Source organism: Rhinoraja longicauda, chromosome 4, assembly GCF_053455715.1.
Source record: "Rhinoraja longicauda isolate Sanriku21f chromosome 4, sRhiLon1.1, whole genome shotgun sequence".
NCBI classification, from domain to species: Eukaryota; Metazoa; Chordata; class Chondrichthyes; order Rajiformes; family Arhynchobatidae; genus Rhinoraja; species Rhinoraja longicauda.
In genome coordinates, this window is record NC_135956.1 from 91,367,309 (window position 1) to 91,385,402 (window position 18,094).

The 18,094-nt window shown below is 48.8% G+C and overlaps 1 protein-coding gene across 1 annotated transcript in view; it reads left to right on the forward strand.

The window, feature by feature from the left end:
• Positions 1-10,899, forward strand: part of scap (SREBF chaperone) — a 74,112-nt gene extending 63,213 nt beyond the window's left edge. The window contains exons 19-23 of the mRNA XM_078398383.1: positions 843-925; positions 1,822-1,988; positions 2,281-2,361; positions 6,669-6,875; positions 7,756-10,899. Of these exons, the coding sequence (XP_078254509.1) occupies positions 843-925; positions 1,822-1,988; positions 2,281-2,361; positions 6,669-6,875; positions 7,756-8,001 (784 nt within the window). The 3' untranslated portion in view covers positions 8,002-10,899. The remainder of the gene's footprint in view (positions 1-842; positions 926-1,821; positions 1,989-2,280; positions 2,362-6,668; positions 6,876-7,755) is intronic.
• The last annotated feature ends 7,195 nt before the right edge of the window (positions 10,900-18,094 follow it).

Sequence of the window (18,094 nt, forward strand, 5' to 3'; positions counted from 1 at the left end):
TTTGGTGCCAGATACCACAGGACATCTTCAGGGGTCTTGTAGAGTCCGTGCCTCGGCGGCTCGGCGCTGTTTTGGCGGCACACGGAGGACCAACAGCATATTAGGCAGGTGTTCATTTTTGCTCATCAGTGTGTGTGTGTATATATATATATATATATATTATGTGTGTGTACTTGTGAGTATGTATATACACACACTGAACTTTTTTTCTCTCGTTTATCATATTGTTCCAGTGTACTATGTTTCCATATTCTAGATAGAGCTCTTAAGGATAGCGGAGTCAGGGGGTGTGGGGAGAAGGTAGGAACGGGGTACTGATTGAGGATGATCAGCCGTGATCACATTGAATGGCGGTGCTGTCTCGAAGGGCCGAATGGCTTCCTCCTGCATCTATTGTCTGTTGTCTATTCTGTTGTGCTGCTGCAAGTAAGAGTTTCATTGTTCTATCTGGGACACACGACAATAAAACACTCTTGACTCATGGTCACGGGGAGAACGTACAAACTCCGTACAGACAGCACCCGCGGTTGGGATGGAACCCGGGTCTCTGGCGCTGCAAGGCAGCAACTCTACCGCTGCGCCATGCCCATCCGTGACTAAATGCTTGTACAATTTTGTATATTCTTCATAGATTTTAAGACTTATCAGTGCTGTTAAATCAGCCATGGTTGTTACATCTGATAATGGCATGTGGAGTAGCAGTGGTAAAATTTACCGTTAAATTGGTTTTGGCCAGCTTGTAAATGTGCGTTTGTTGAGTCCAAAGCAGAACTCGGAAATTGTTGTATGTCCGTACACAAAACAATCGGCGCTCACTAAAGTAACTTTACTTTCTCTTACAGAATTGTTGCAGCAAGACTGGACGGTTCATTAGATTTCTATTGTTTAGATACCAATAAGACTTTTAATCACCTTCAATACAGAGGTAGGGCAAAGATATATATTGTTTTTGCAACGGTTATTTCTCTTATGTTTCTGGCCTCCTCCCATGGTTATTGTGCACCTCGTCCGTTTTCCATCATTAACTATTGGTTGGGAAATCGTTAACTAATCCTGAGCCTCATTTGATGCACCACGCAGAGTGTGGGGTTAAATTGATTGCACCTCAAAAAAAGTCTGAGGCCGTCACAGAAGTCTGCCTGGTACACACAAAATGCCTGAGTAGCTCAGCGGGACAGGCAGCGCCTCGAGAGAGAAGGAATGGGTGACATATCGGGTCGAGACCCTTCTTCAGACTCGAAACGTGCTCGTCTGTGGGGTCATGGGGAGAAGTCTGCCTTCTCTACTCTCCTTTGGAGGAACAGCACCTCATATTTCGCTTGGGTCGCTTTGGCTGATCGGTGTATACGCACATAGAGTTAGTGAGCCCAGTGTAGAATTAAACAGTGATTTAACAATGTATTTAGATGAAGGAATTAAATGTAATATTCTAGACAAAGTAATTAAAAGTAACATCTCCAAGTTTGCGGATGACACAAAGCTGGGTTAAATCACGGTTTAAGTCCACACTGGGGGCATTAACTCTATGTGCATTATACATTGTTAAATGCCGGTTTAATGCCACACTGGGGGCATTAACTCTATGTGCATTATACATTGTTAAACGCCGGTTTCATCCCACACTGGGGGCATTAACTCTATGTGCATTATACATTGTTAAACGCCGGTTTAATCCCACACTGGGCTCACTAACTCTATGTGCATTATACATTGTTAAACGCCGGTTTAATCCCACACTGGGCTCACTAACTCTATGTGCATTATACATTGTTAAACGCCGGTTTCATCCCACACTGGGCTCACTAACTGTTGTGTTTGCAGGGACCCCCAGCAGGTCCAGCATTCCATCGTCGCCAGTTTTCAGCAGTGACGATCTCCTTGTTTGCCAGCTGACCCACACCGTTCCCTGTGCGCATCAGAAGCCCATCACGGCGTTGAAAGCTGCAGCTGGCCGTGTGGTGACAGGCAGCCAGGACCACACACTCAGAGTGAGTACACTTCAGTCACTACGGACCCACCGAGTCCGTCCGCGCCGCCCAGCGATCCCCGCACACTAACGCTATCCTACACACGCTAGGGACAATTTACACTGAAACCAATCCAATTAACCTGCAAACCTGCACGTCTTCGGGCGGCACGGTGGCGCAGCGGTATAGTGGCTGCCTTACAGCGTTTCAGCACCAGAGACCCGGGTTCGATCCTGACTACGGGTGCTGTCTGTACGGAGGAGTTTGTACGTTGCTTCAGTGTGCTGCCACTGACGTTCTTTTCCTGTTGCAGATATTTCGACTTGAGGATTCGTGTTGCCTTTATACGTTGCAGGGTCACTCAGGAGGGATCACCGCCGTTTACATAGACCAGGTAACATCGCACATGGAACAGCACAGCACAGCAACAGGCCCTTCAGCCCACAATGTCTGTGCTAGATCACCTCGTATCTACCTTCACGTGACCCCTAACCCTCCACTCCCAGCATATCCATGTGCCTATGTAAAAGTCTCTTAAACGCCACTATCGTACACCGATCAGCCAAAACATTATGCCCACCTGCCTAATATGCTGTTGGTATTAGAAAATAACTGCAGATGCTGGTACAAATCGAAGGTATTTATTCACAAAATGCTGGAGTAACTCAGCAGGTCAGGCTGCATCTCGGGAGAGAAGGAATGGGTGCTCGGGGGTCGTGTAACTATTTAGCATGTGGGAGCACCCATTCCTTCTCTCCCGAGATGCTGCCTGACCTGCTGAGTTACTCCAGCATTTTGTGAATAAATTAATATGCTGCTGGTCCTCCGTGTGCAGCCCCATACGCAGCAGGGTGCGATGCACTGTGTATTGTGACACATTCCTCCCGCCACCACCATTAACATTCTCTGTGACTTGTGCCACAGTCGACCTTCTGTCGGTTCGGACCAGACGGGATAGCCTTCGTTGCCCTCGCGCATCGATGAGCCTTGGGCGCCCAACACCCTGTCTGTCGCCGGTTTGTGGTTTGTCCCTCCTCGGACCACTGTCGGTCGGTACTCACCACTGCTGACCGGGAGCACCCCACAAGCCTTGCCGTTTCAGAGATGCTCTGACCCAGTCGTCTGGCCATAACAATTTGGCTCTTGTCAAAGTCGCTCAGGTCTTTACTCCTGCCCATTTCTCCTGCATCCAACACATCAACTTCAAGAACTGACTGTTCACTTGCTGCCTAATATATCCCACCCCTTGACAGGTGCCAATGTAACTAGATAATCAATGTGATTCACTTGGTCTGTCAGTGGTCGTAATGTTTTGGCTGATTGGTGTATCTGCCTCCACCACCACCCCTGGCAGCACGTTCCAGGCCCCCACCACCCTCTGTGTAAAAAGTAACTTGTAAATGAATGCATATAAATTATGAATTTGCATAACAACTTTGTTATTCACATAATAACAGTGGCGCAGCTGGTAGAGTTGCTGCCTCACAGCACTAGAGACCCGGGTTCCATCTTGACCTCGGGTGTTGTCTTTGTGGAGTTTGATTGTTTTAGATTTAGAGATACAGCGCGGAAACAGGCCCTTCGGCCCACCGAGTCCGCGCCGCCCAGCGATCCCCGCACATTAACACTATCCTACACACACACTGGGGACCATTTTTACATTTACCCAGTCAATTAACCTACATACCTGTACGTCTTTGGAGTGTGGGAGGAAACCGAAGATCTCGGAGAAATCCCCACGCAGGTCACGGGGAGAGCGTACAAACTCCGTACAGATGGCGCCCGTAGTCAGGATTGAACCTGAGTCTCCGGCGCTGCAGTCGCTGTAAGGCAGCAACTCTACCGCTGCGCCACCGTGCCGCCCATTCTCCTTGTTTGCACGTTCTCCTTGTGACTGCGTGGGTTTCCTCCAGGTGCTCTGTGTTCCTCCCACATCTCAAAGGCGTGCGGGTTTGTAGGTTAATCGGCCCCTCTGTAGATCGCCCCCTAGTGTGCAAGGAGTGGGTGAGAAAGTGGGATAACATAGAACTAGTGTGATCAGGTGGTCAGCATGGACCCAGTGGGCTAAAGGGCCTGTTTCCATTCTGCATTGCTGTAGAATTAACACTTTAGCATTCTAGACAGTGCTGGACGAACTCAGCGGGTCAGACAGCATCTGTGGCAGGAATGGACAGGCCATGCTTAGGTTCAACACTTGGACTGAGAATGAATGAATGAATTCATTAATTAATAAGTTTATTGGCCAAGTATGTGCAGATACAAGGAATGTGCCTTGGTGCTCCGCTCACAAATGACAACACAAACATACAGTTAACAATTAAGAATAAAGCATAAACACATCAAAACAATAAGGATACAACATTACGGTCTAAACATGTGGGTGAAAATAAACCAGAGCAAAAAAGAGACTCCAGACTTTGGTTGTTGAGTAGAACTACCACTCGTGGAGAGAAGCTGTTTTTATGTCTGGCTGTGGCTGCTTTGACAGTCCGGAGTCGCCTTCCAGAGGGATGTGCTTCGAAGAGTTTGTGGCCAGGGTGAGAGGGGTCAGAGATGATCTTGCCCGCTCGCTTCCTGGCCCTTGCAGTGTACAGTTCGTCAATGGGGGGGGAAGGTTGCAGCCAACAACCTCCACAGCTGTGCCAACGATCCGTTGCAGCCTCCGGATGTCTCGACCTGAAACGTTGTTCGTCCACACCCTCCACAGATGCTGACTGATCCGCTGAGTTCCTCCAGCACTTTGTGTTTTGCTCATGATTCCGGCGTCTGCAGTTCCTCGTGTCTCAACTTTAGCGCTGTAATTGTTTTTCCTGGAGAAGTAAAAGCATCTATTTAAAGCCGTTGGCAGCTGGCACTGTCACTCCTGCTTGAGTCAGACCGTCTCGTCTTTGTTTTCTTGCTCGTGCCATCTCCGTCATCAACTCTGCCGTGTGTTGAGTGTGTGTCATCAGCAAGTTCATCAGCTCACGTGATAGAAGCAGAATTAGCCCATTCGGCCCATCAAGTCCACTCCGCCATTCAATCATGGCTGATCTATCTCTCCCTCCTAACCCCATTCTCCTGCCTTCTCCCCATAGTCAGAGAGAGAGAACCCCTTCAGTCAGAGAGTTGTGAATCTGTGGAATTCTCTGCCTCAGAAGGCAGTGGAGGCCAATTATCTGAATGCATTCAAGAGAGAGCTAGATAGAGCACTTAAGGATAGCGGAGTCAGGGGGTATGGGGAGAAGGCAGGAACGGGGTACTGATTGAGAATGATCCGCCATGATCACATTGAATGGTGGTGCTGGCTCGAAGGGCCAAATGGCCTCCTCCTGCACCTATTGTCTATTGTCTATAACCCCTGACACCCGCACTAATCAAGAATCTATCTATCTCTGCCTTAAATAACCAAAATAATCTACTCAACAACCAAAGTCTCGTTTCTTTTTGCTCTGGTTTATTTCATTCAAATGTTTAAACTGTAATGTTGCATTCTTAATGTTTTATGCTTTATTCTTAATTGTTTACTGTATGTTCGTGTTGTTACTTGTGAGCGGAGCACCAAGGCACATTCCTTGTATGTGTACATACTTGGCTAATAAATTTACACAATTCAATTCAATTCAATTAAAAACTCTCCATTAACGGCCTCCACAGCCTTCTGTGGCAAACAATTACACCGATTCACCACCCTCTATAACCAAAGAAATTCCTCCTCATCTCCTTTATAAAGGAACGTCCTTTAATTCTGAGGCTGTGAACTCTGGTGCTGGACTAGTGGAAACATCCTCCCCATATCCACAAGGATTGCCAGGGACTTTCAGACTTTAGAGATACAGCGCGGAAACAGGCCCCTTCGGCCCACCATTACCACGCTGCCAACTGACCACCCTGTACACTAGCACTATCCTGCACACGAGAGACAATTTTATAATTTTTACAGGTCAATAAACCTACAAACCAAAGGTATACACAGAGTGCTGGAGTAACTCAGCGGGTCAGGCAGCATCTCTGGAGAAAAGGGACCGGGTGACGTTTCGGGTCGGGACCCTCCTTCAAACTGAAAATAGGGATCAGACCTGAGACATCATCTGTTCCTTTTCTCCAGAGATGCTGCCTGACCCACTGAGTTACTCCAGCAGTTTTGTGCTTATCTTCGGTATAAACCAGCATCTACGATATCTTTCTACACAGCCTGTGCGTCTTTGGAGTGTGGGAGGAAACCGGAGCACCCGGAGAAAACCCACCCAGGTCACGGGAAGAACGTACAAACTCTGTACAGACAGCACCCGCAGTTCGGATTGAACCCGCCGTCTGGCGCTGTGAGGCAGCAGCTCTACCCGCTGCACCAACCCACAGCTATACAGCTGCAGCTAGTTTAGTTTAGAGATACAGCACAGAAACAGGCCCTTCAGCCCACCTAGTCCGCACTGACCAGTGATCCCCGCACACTAACACTATCCTGCACACATTAGGGACAAATTTACAGTCATACCCAGCCAATTAACCTGCGCGTCTTGGGAGTGTGGGAGGAAACCGAAGATCTCGGAGAAAACCCACGCAGGTCACGGGAAGAATGTACAAACTCCGTACAGACAGCGCCCGTAGTGGGGATGGAACCCGGGTGTCTGGCGCTGTGAGGCAGCAGCTCTACCCGCTGCGCCACCATGCCGCCCACAGCTGTACAGCTGCAGGTGTTGAATGTCTTCTTTGACCCGTCAGACGATGACGCTGGCCAGTGGAGGGCAGGACGGGACGATCTGCCTTTGGGACGTGTTGACAGGAAGCCGCATCACCCACATGCACGGGCACCGCGGCGACGTTGTGTCCCTCATCTGTACCTCCAGCTGCGTCATCAGTGGCGGGCTGGACGACATCATCTGCATGTGGGACCGCAGCACGGGCATCAAGCTCTACTCCATTCAGCAGGTACGTGAAGGGGCATTGCCAGGCACGGGGGGACCCGGCGGGGATGGAGGGGCCCGGCATGGGGGGGGGGAACCACAGCACTGGCATCAAGCTCTACTCCATTCAGCAAGTACGTGAAGGGGACGCTGCCAGGCACGGGGCGACCCGGAGTGGGGGGACCGCAGTGAGAGGGGGGGGAGCAGAGGGGCCCGGCGCGGGGGGGGACCGCAGCACGGGCATCAAGCTGTACTCCATTCAGCAAGTAGGTGAAGGGGACGCTGCCAGGCACGGGGGGACCCGGCACGGGGGGAACAGAGGGGCCCGGCGCGGGGGGGACCGCAGTGAGAGGGGGAGGGGGACAGAGGGACCCGGCCCGGGGAGACCGCCTTGAAGGGGGAGGGGGAGAGCAAAGGACCTGGTATGGGGGTGACCACTGTGAGGGGGGGTAAGGGGGAGGGGGCGGGAAGAACAAAGGGGGACCTGGTGTGGGATACTCTGTGACTTTGTCGGTGCCCTTTATGTGGTGACTCTTTGCATACCGTGGTTGTGTACAGTGGAGATTGTGGGTGTGTGCGTGAGCGCATGTGTGTGTGTGTGCGCGCGTGTGGGGTGTACGTGTGCTTGCGTGTAAGGTGTGCATGCGTGTGTGTGGTCTGCATGGGTGTGAGGTGTGCGTGCGTGTGTGTGGCCACGTGCGTGAGTGCGTGCGCGTGAGTGCGTGCGCGTGTGTACGTCTGCGTCTGTGTGCGCGCGTGTGTGCATGTGCGGGAGTGCGTGCGTGTGTGCGCGCGTGTGTGAGTGCCTGTGCGTGTGTGTGCGTGCGTGTGCGTGTGTGTGCATGCGTGTGTGCGTGCGTGAGTGTCACGCCCACTAATGGTCTGTTTCCGGCGCTGTGTTGCAGGACGTGGGGTGCGGTGGGAGCGTGGGGGTGATCTCGGACAACCTGCTGGTGACGGGGGGTCAGGGCTGCGTCAGCCTCTGGGACATTGGCTATGGGGACCTGCTGCAGACGGTGTACCTGGGCAAGCGTAACGAGCTGCAGCTGGTGAGGCAGCTGCTGGTGCTGGACAACGCTGCCATCGTGTGCGACTTTGGCAGCGAGCTCAGCCTGGTCTACTTCCCCTCCGTGCTGGAGAAACTGGACTGAGCGCGGGAGAGAGAGAGAGAGCACGAGAGAGAGAGAGAGAGAGCGCGAGGCTCGCCGCACACGTCCGCCGCCGCTGCCACGGTCCCGTGAGTGGAGCCGTGATACACTGGATGAGCACACAGGGAGAATGCTGCACCACATGCTGGCCGACTGCTCCTCGCTCTGCGGCTACAGGCTGAAACGACGCAAGATTTTAATTTGATAATTGATGTATCAGCTTCCACGCTGCGGCGCATGGATCGTCGGCAATGGCCGGCCCTGCCCTGCCCGGCCCGGCCCGGCCCTGCCCTGCCCTGCAGGGGGGCACTGGGGTGGCAGATCTAGCACGTTGTAGTAATCAGGCCAGATATTATTTGTTTCACACAATATCGCTTCATGTGAATTAGACATAAACTGTGACGCCAGGAAGATAGAGCAGAGATATTTTTTAAATTAATTTTTTTTAAACAGTGCATTAAAGGATTATAAATTTTAAGAAAACGCTGCGTTTAGCGATGTTTAAAAACAAAAGTGACTGCCTTCTGGCAGACTGGGAGTGGTTTTTAACGGGTGGGAAGAGTTATCGTGGGGTTTACAGCTCAACTGAGCAAAAACCCAGCGTGGATTTGTCAGCACCTGAGGAGGAGAGAAGAGGTGACGGTTTCCTTAAAGTACCGTCAAACCAGCGGGCATGCCAACGTCTGACAGTGGGATTGGCCGGAGCCTGAGGGAACGCACCTTCTGGCGGGCAAATTCCCGCTTACACTACAGACCCCCTCCTGCACCACCAGGGACTGTCGGTAACCCACCCCCAACACAATGGCCACAACACACACCACACAGTTTCACCTTGGCCTTTTCCCCCTTCTGCCTCGTTCTTTGGATGGTAGCTTAAGCTAGGTCATTAGGCACTGTGATAGCAGCAGAATTAGGCCATTCGGCCCATCAAGTCCACTCCACCATTCAATCATGGCTGATCTATCTTAAGTCGTAAGGTCAATAGACAATAGGTGCAGGAGGAGGTCATTCGGCCCTTCGAGCCAGCACCGCCATTCAATGTGATCATGGCTGATCATTCTCAATCAGTACCCCGTTCCTGCCTTCTCCCCATACCCCCTGACTCCGCTATCCTTAAGAGCTCTATCTAGCTCTCTCTTGAATGTATTCAGAGAATTGGCCTCCACAGCCTTCTGAGGTAGAGAATTCCACAGATTCATAACTCTCTGACTGAAAAAGTATTTCCTCATCTCAGTTCTAAATGGCCTACCCCTTATTCTTAAACTGTGGCCCCTTGTTCTGGATTCCCCCAACATTGGGAACATGTTTCCTGCCTCTAACGTGTCCAACCCCTTAATAATCTTATACGTTTCGATAAGTGATAGGAGCAGAATTCGGCCATTCGGCCCGTCAAGTCTCCTCCGCCATTCAGTCACGGCTGATCTATCTCTCCCTCCCAACCCCACTCTCCTGCCTTCTCCCCATAACCCCTGACACCCGTACCAATCAAGAATTCTATTCTCTGCCTTAAAATATCAATTGACTTGGCCTCCACAGCCTTCTGTGGCTGTGAGTTGTAGATTGCCCAGCCTGTGACTAAAGATGTGTTGGGTACCCTGGTACTGAGAGGATGTTAGTCTGAGTTATTGCCTGGATCCTGTGGGCAGGTGTGGCCCAGAGGCGAGAGGAGACAGAAGCATCACTAATGGATCACCGTACCTTTGTTGTCGTGACACATTTCTTGCTTTTTATCTCGAGATGCACATTGCTGGAGGAACTCAGCAGGTTAGTTCAGTTTAGTTTGTTGTCACGGGTACCGAGGGGCAGTGAAAAGCTTTTGGAGAGAGACAAAATGCTGGAGTAACTCAGCGGGGCAGGCAGCATCTGTGGAGAGAAGGAACGGTTGACGTTTCGGGTCGAGACCCTTCTTCAGACGGGACCCCACTGACTTTCACATCTCCGTCTCTTTCTGAGCATCTTTCTCGGCCTGTTTCCGTTTCTAGATTGCGTTCCGGCAGCATGCCTTCTTTTCTACCTCTCTGTCAATAGACAATAGGTGCAGGAGGAGGCCATTCGGCCCTTCGAGCCAGCATTCAATGTGATCATGGCTGATCATTCTCAATCAGTACCCCGTTCCTGCCTTCTCCCCATACCCCCTGACTCCGCTATCCTTAAGAGCTCTATGCAGTTCTCTCTTGAATGCATTCAGAGAATTGGCCTCCACTGCCTTCTGAGGCAGAGAATTCCACAGATTCACAACTCTCTGACTGAAAAGGTTTTTCCTCATCTCCGTTCTAAATGGCCCACCCCTTATTCTTAAACTGTGGCCCCTTGTTCTGGACTCCCCCAACATTGGGAACATGTTTCCTGCCTCTAACGTGTCCAACCCCTTAATAATCTTATACGTTTCGATGTCCCTCCAGCCCCACCCTGGTAGCAGTGCTGAAGTTGAGAATCTTGTAACCCAGTGGTGAGATTAACTCAGTGAGCCCAAGGTTACTGCTACGATGGACATATCTTATGTTTTTCTAATTACAGACTCTATTCACAGGAGAGAGATTGTTTCATATTTAAGGACAGAATTATGAGTAGAATTTTTTACAAGACGAGCATATTTGATTCTTGTGATTTCGGGCTAAGCACTGTGCAAACTAACATTATTTAAAGTCTTATTGAGAGGAGTTGCTCTCTTTTTAATGGGATATTTTATTTCGGGTTCCCAACCTAATAGGTCACTTGAACATAAATGAATTATCTGCTGGTTACATTAAGGTTGTTGGAAAATCAAAATTAAAAAATTGTACAGAGCCAAAGAATATTTCTTGATAAATCACTTTTTTGGGAAAAGCTTTTAATTTAAAAAAATGTGAATATTGTTTTTATTTGTGTCTGTACTAAAATCTGCTAAGTGGCCCTTTTTAAGTTTGCCTTTCATTGTATAATTTTCTTCGCTGCCAAAAAAGGTGGAGCTGCTGCCTCGCAGCGCCAGAGACCCGGGTTCCATCCTGACCTCGGGTGCTGTCTGTGTGGAGTTTGCGCGTTCTCCCTGTGACCGCGTGGGTTTTCTCCGGGTGCTCCGGTTTCCTCCCACATCCCGATGATGTCCCAGTGGGTTTGTAGGGTAATCGGCCCTATGTACATTGTTCCCAGTGTGCAGGGAGTGGATGAGAAAGTGGGATAACAGAACTAGTGTGAACTAGTGATCGCTGGTGGGCGCAGACTCGGTGGGCCGAAGGGCCTGTTTCCATGCTGTATCTCTAAACATAACTAGATGAAAGTGGTCCCTGTTACCCAAGCAGGATGATCCTCCTCAGATTTACTTTAAGTTAATGAAGTCAGTCTGAAGAAAGGTCCCCACCCAAAATGTCACCTATCCATGTTTTCCAGAGATGCTGCCTGACCTACCTGCTGAGTTACTCCAGCATTTTGTGTCTACCTTCGATTTAAACCAGCATCTGCAGTTCTTCCCTACACACACAGAGGGGGGTGGGAGCCTGGAACGTGCTGCCTGTGGTGGGGGTGGAGGCTGATGTGATAGTGGTGTTTAAGAGGCTTGTAGACAGGCACATGGATATGCAGGGAATGGAGGGGCGTGGATCACGTGCCGGCAGAGGAGATTACTTTAACTTGGCATCATGTTTGGCACGGACAATGTGGGCCGAAGGGCCTGTTCCTGTGCTGTGCTGTTCTGTGAAATAACTGTTCTATGAAATAATGACATTACTTTAAATTTTGTTTGTGTGAGCAACTCTTATAGAGTCTAAAGAGTTGATTTTACTAACAAATTTTCAAATAATTAACATTTCATTTAACAGCACGCCCTCCTCCTATGCTAATATTTACTCCCAAGAAGGTCCCCTTATCTTGTACATTCGGCACTGCTGAGTGGAACCTTTAATTCCTTAGTTTGCAGTTTTAATATCATCAGGTGATTTTGTGTACTGAGAGAACAGCAGCAAGGAAAGACATTCTTGCCATAGAGGGAGTACAGAGAAGGTTCACCAGATTGATTCCTGGGATGGCAGGACTTTCATATGAAGAAAGACTGGATAGACTCGGCTTGTACTCGCTGGAATTTAGAAGACTGAGGGGGGATCTTATAGAAACATATAAAAATCTTAAGGGGTTGGAGAGGCTAGATGCGGGAAGATTGTTCCCGATGTTGGGGAAGTCCAGAACAAGGGGTCACAGTTTAAGGATAAGGGGGAAGTCTTTTAGGACCGAGATGAGAAAGTTTTTTTTCACACAGAGTGGTGAATCTGTGGAATTCTCTGCCACAGAAGGTAGTTGAGGCCAGTTCATTGGCTATATTTAAGAGGGAGTTAGATGTGGCCCTTGTGGCTAAAGGGATCAGGGGGTATGGAGAGAAGGCAGGTACAGGATACTGAGTTGGATGATCAGCCGTGATCATATTGAATGGCGGTGCAGGCTCAAAGGGCCGAATGGCCTACTCCTGCACCTATTTTCTATGTTTCTATGACTTTTGCACAAAGCTGATATGTTCAGGCTGTGTAATGGCCATGACTTTGGCCATTACCTGGTGGAAACGAGGTAAAATGATGGAACTCCTGGAAACATAGAAAACAGGTGCAGGAGGAGGCCATTCGGCCCTTCAAGCCAACACTGCCATTCATTGTGATCATGGTTGATCATTCACAATCACTAACCCGTGCCTGCCTTCTCCCCATATCCCTTGATTCCACTAGCCCCTAGAGCTCTATCTAACTCTCTTTTAAATTCATCCAGTGAATTGGCCTCCACTGCCCTCTGTGGCAGAGAATTCCACAAATTCACAACTCTCTGGGTGAAAAGGTTTCTTTTCGCCTCAGTTTTAAATGGCCTCACCTTTATTCTTAGACCGTGGCCCCTGGTTCTGGACTCCCCCAACATTGGGAACATTTTTCCTGCATCCAGCTTGTCCCGTAGCAACTCTTGTAGCAGGTCCCGGTGAAAATTGGGCTTGGAATACAATAACAGGCTTATTGGTTGTCCGAATTACGGAATTTCATCACGAGCATCACTTGGACTCTGAAACGTCACCTATCCATGTTCTCCAGAGATGCTGCCTGACCCGCTGAGTTACTCCAGCACTCTGAGAAACGTCACCTATCCATGTTCTCCACAGATGCTGCCTGACCCGCTGAGTTACTCCAGCTTTTTATGTCTATCCCTGATGAGACAGATGTGGGTGTAAGAGAACACCTTATGAGTGATGAATGAAAACACAAGGAACTGCAAATGCTGGAATCCAGAGCAAATAACAAAATGCTGGAGTGACTCAGTGGGTCAGGAGGCATCTCTGGAGAACGTGGATGGGTGACGTTTCAGGTCAGACTAGAAGGGTCCCCACCCCGAAACTCACCTGTCTCTATGTTCTCCATGAATGCTGCCTGACCTGCTGAGTTCCTCCAGCACTGTGTCTTTTCTTGCAAAGCCAGCGTCTGCAGTTCTTTGTGTCTCTCTTTGTTTTTGAAATTTCTGGGTTTTACAAATAAGGTTTTACTTGTCCATTGCCGATTGTTCAAGGAAAGAGAAGGCAGGGGGTGTCAACAGCTTTGTTGGTTTGAAGATGTGTCAGCAAGTGAACCAGAGGTGGTTTTCACAGCAATCTGGGAGTTTCCTGGTTGCTGTTACCAGACGAAGATTTCTTTAAAGTTGAATTCCCCAGTTGTCTTTAAACACATGTCGAGCTCAGCTGGTCCAGAATTGTGACGTCTCTTCCAGTAACTTCACATTTTTGTGTAGATTATCATCGTGGTTCAGTACAGCTGCTTCATCTAGCCTGAACTCGGCCTTGACTAAATCCCTCCCTGATTGTCCAGACCCATTTAATCTCCAGCAGATATCAATAGGACAACAAAACAGACCAATTACAATGGACAATAGGTGCAGGAATAGGTCATTCGGCCCTTTGAGCCTGCACCACCATTCACTGTCATCATCCACAAACAGCACCCCGTTCCTGCCTTCTCCCCATACCCCCTGACTCCGCTATCCTTAAGAGCTCTATCTAGCTCTCTCTTGAATGCATTCAGAGAATTGGCCTCCACTGCCTTCTGAGGCAGAGAATTCCACAGATTCACAAGTCTCCGGGTGAAAAAGTTTTTCCTCATCTCCGTTCTAAATGGCCGACCGCTAATTCTTAAACTGTGGCCCCTGGTTCTGGAAAACAAAATTAATAAAACAAAACTGAAGTAAAAGCAGTCCCACATTGATTCTGACTTAAAGACAGGAATTAAGAAGTGCAAAATGTATGTGTGTGTGTGTGTGTGTGTGCGTGTGCATTTGTGTGTGTGTGTGTGTGTGTGTGTGCGCGCAACACCTACTGATACAATGAAGTGACAGAAATACAGTGATACAGCGTGGAAACAGGCCCTTCGGCCCAACTCACGCACACTGGCCAACAATGTCCCAGCTACACTAGTCCCACCTGCCTGCGCTTGGTCCATATCCCGCCAAACCTGTCCTATCCATGTACCTGTCTAACTGTTTCTTAAACGATGGGATAGTCCCAGCTTCAACTACGTCCTCCGGCAGCTCGTTCCATACACCCACCACCCTCTGTGTGGAAAATGGGGGTGGGAAAAAAAAGGTTTGTTACTTTTAAAGCAACTTAGAAAGGAATTGCTCCAAACATCAACACCTCGATTCCAGGTGAGATTGGTGTTTAGGAAACGTCGCCCATTCCTTCTCTACAGAGATGCTGCCTGTCCTGCTGAGCTACCCCAGTATTTTGTGTCTATTTTTGCCCAGGAATCAGAACGGAAGTTTAAATCTGCACAAAATTGGACAATAGGGGCCCTTTTGGTGATCTTGGATGTAGTCTACTATTAACAACCTATGACTTTTAAAATATAAAACGTCACTTTCCAGGTGTAGATATTTGATTAGAACAGCACTTGGCAGGGATAATACGTAATTTAGTTATGTACATGGCATTGTACTGTATATTAATATGCAGAAGAGCTTGTGATATTTTTGTTAATATATAACAAACTTTGTACTAATTGTAAATAAAATTTTTGATATGTTGTATGTTGGGATTTTTGCATAAGTCATTTCCAAATTTAGTTTAGTGTTTTTTATAGTTTAGAGTTACAGCGCGGAAACAGGCCCTTCGGCCCACCGATTCCATGCCGACCAGCGATCCCCGCACACTAACACTATCCTACACAAACACCAAGGACAATTTTACATTTATGTCAAGCCAGTTAATCTACAAACCTGCACGTCTTTGGAGCGTGGGAGGAAACCGAAGATCTCTGAGGAAACCCACACAGGTCACGGGGAGAACGGATAAACTTGGTACAGACAGCACCCATAGTCGGGATCGAACCCGGGTCTCCGGCGCTGTAAGGCAGCAACTCTACCCCTGCGCCACCATGCTGCTCCAAGCTCTGACCAAGTTGGGGAAATTTTCCAGAGTTATAGACTCATAGAAAATAGGTACAGGAGGAGGCCATTCGGCCCTTCGAGCCAGCACCACCATTCATTGTGATCATGGCTGATCATCCACAATCAGTAACCCGTGCCTGCATTCTCCCCATACCCCTTGATTCCACTAGCCCCTAGAGCTCTATCTAACTCTCTTTTAAATCCATCCAGTGAATTGGCTTCCACTGCCCTCTGTGGCAGAGAATTCCACAAATTCACAACTCTGGGTGAAAAAGTTTTTTCTCACCTCAGTTTTAAATGGCCTCCCCTTTATTCTAAGACTGTGTGGCCCCTGGTTCTGGACTCCCCCAACATTGGGAACATTTTTCCTGCATCTAGCCAGGAGAACTGCATTCTTTCTCTCCGATGACTGCACTTGTGGATTGCAGGACCATGCGAGAGGAGGAACTCTCTCGTCTACGGTGACCTGGAGGTTTTGACAAACCAAGTAATTTTTATTCCTTTCATCGCTAAACTGAGAGAAAAAAAAATTACAGTTGGGCAATAAAAGCCAACCTTTTACAATGGGAATTCTGAGACGCCCAGAAAGGTGTGGGGATAAAGGCACTAGGTCATACAGCACAAGTACAGGCCCTTCTTGTTTGTTTATATTTTATTTCAGACCCTGTAGACCAAAGATACTAGAGGAACAAGATGGACCACTCCGTTGAAATCGCCTATACTGAAGTCTAGTATGCAAAGGAGCCATTTTAGTAAACAAAGCCCGCCATCCATTCTGCCTCTCGCAGTGTAATCAGTGTTTTGGGGGAACAGTATGTGTGGTGATACCATTAAAATACAGAATATATCTCATCTATCAATTCACAGATTTTTGTTATTTTTCGTTTTAAATGTCACTGCAAGTTTCTGCCTACTAAAATAGCGCCGTGACATACTACGGTTTTTAGGGTCGAGTGGTCTATCTTGTTCCTCCAGTATCTTTGCCGTTGCCCTAGTGAGACCGCACCTGGAGTACTACAGTTTTGGTCTCCAAATTTCAGGAAGGACATTCTTGCTATTGAGGGCGTGCAGCGTAGGTTTACTAGGTTAATTCCCGGAATGGCGGGACTGTCGTATGTCGAAAGACTGGAGCGACTAGGCTTGTATACACTGGAATTTAGAAGGATGAGAGGAGATCTTATCGAAACGTATAAGATTATTAAGGGGTTGGACACGTTAGAGGCAGGAAACATGTTCCCAATGTTGGGGGAGTCCAGAACAAGGGGCCACAGTTTAAGAATAAGGGGTCGGCCATTTAGAACGGAGATGAGGAAAAACTTTTTCAGTCAGAGTTGTGAATCTGTGGAATTCTCTGCCTCAGAAGGCAGTGGAGGCCAATTCTCTGAATGCATTCAAGAGAGAGCTAGATAGAGCTCTTAAGGATAGCGGAGTCAGGGGGTATGGGGAGAAGGCAGGAACGGGGTACTGATTGAGAATGATCAGCCATGATCACATTGAATGGCGGTGCTGGCTCGAAGGGCCAAATGGCCTCCTCCTGCACCTATTGTCTATTGACCAAGATGCTTGATCTAAACTAGTCCCATTTTTCCTGCGTTTGGCCCATAATCCATCTCAACTGTCCTTGTGCCTGTACCTGTCCAAATGCCGTTTAAATTTGATCACAGTACCTGCCTCAACTAGGCTGGAATCTCAAGCAAAACACAAAGTGCTGGAGGAACTCAGCGGCTCAGGCAGCATCTGTGGAAGGGACAGGACAGCGGCCGTTTCAGGCCGGGACCCTTCACTCACCTAAAACGCCACCTGTCCATTCACTCCGCAGATGCTGCCTTGTCCCACTGATTTCCTCCAGCACTTTTGAACTTGTCGAAGTTCAGATATAAAGCACAATGAAATATTCAAACAGTTAAGTGAGTGGCACGGTGGCGCAGCGGGTAGAGCTGCTGCCTCACAGCGCCGGAGACCCGGGTTCCATCCCGACTACGGGCGCTGTCTGTACGGAGTTTGTACGTTTTAAATTTAGAGATACAGCGTGGAAACAGGCTCTTCGGCCCACTGAGTTCGCACCGCCCAGCGATCCCCGCACATTAACACTATCCTACACACACTGGGGACAATTTTTACATTTACTGAGCCAATTAACCTACAAACCTGCACGTCTTTGGAGTGCGGGAGGAAACCGAAGATCTCGGAGAAAACCCACGCAGGTCACGGGGAGAAGGTACAAACTCCGTACAGACGGCGCCTGTAGTCAGGATCGAACCCTGGTCTCCAGCGCTGCATTCGCTGTAAGACGGCAACTCTACCGCCACGCCACTGTGCCGCCCGCTCTCCTCGTGACCTGCGTGGGTTTTCTCCGAGATCTTCGGTTTCTTCCCACACTCTAAAGATGTGCAGGTTTGTAGGTTTACAACCAATTAACATAGAAAATAGGTGCAGGAGGAGGCCATTTGGCCCTTTGAGCCAGCACTGGTGGTGCTGGTTTGAAGGGCCAAATGGCCTCCACCTGCACCTATTTTCTATGTTAATTGGATTGGTATAAATGTAAAATTGTCCCTAGTTTGTGTAGGATAGTGTTAATGTGCAAGGGGTCACTGGTCGGTGTGGACAAGGTGGGCTGGTGAATGAAGGAACTGCAGATGCTGGTTTAAACCAAAGATAGACACAAAATGCTGGAGTAACTCGGCGGGACAGGCTTTCTTTGGGAGAGAGGTTAGAGTAGCTA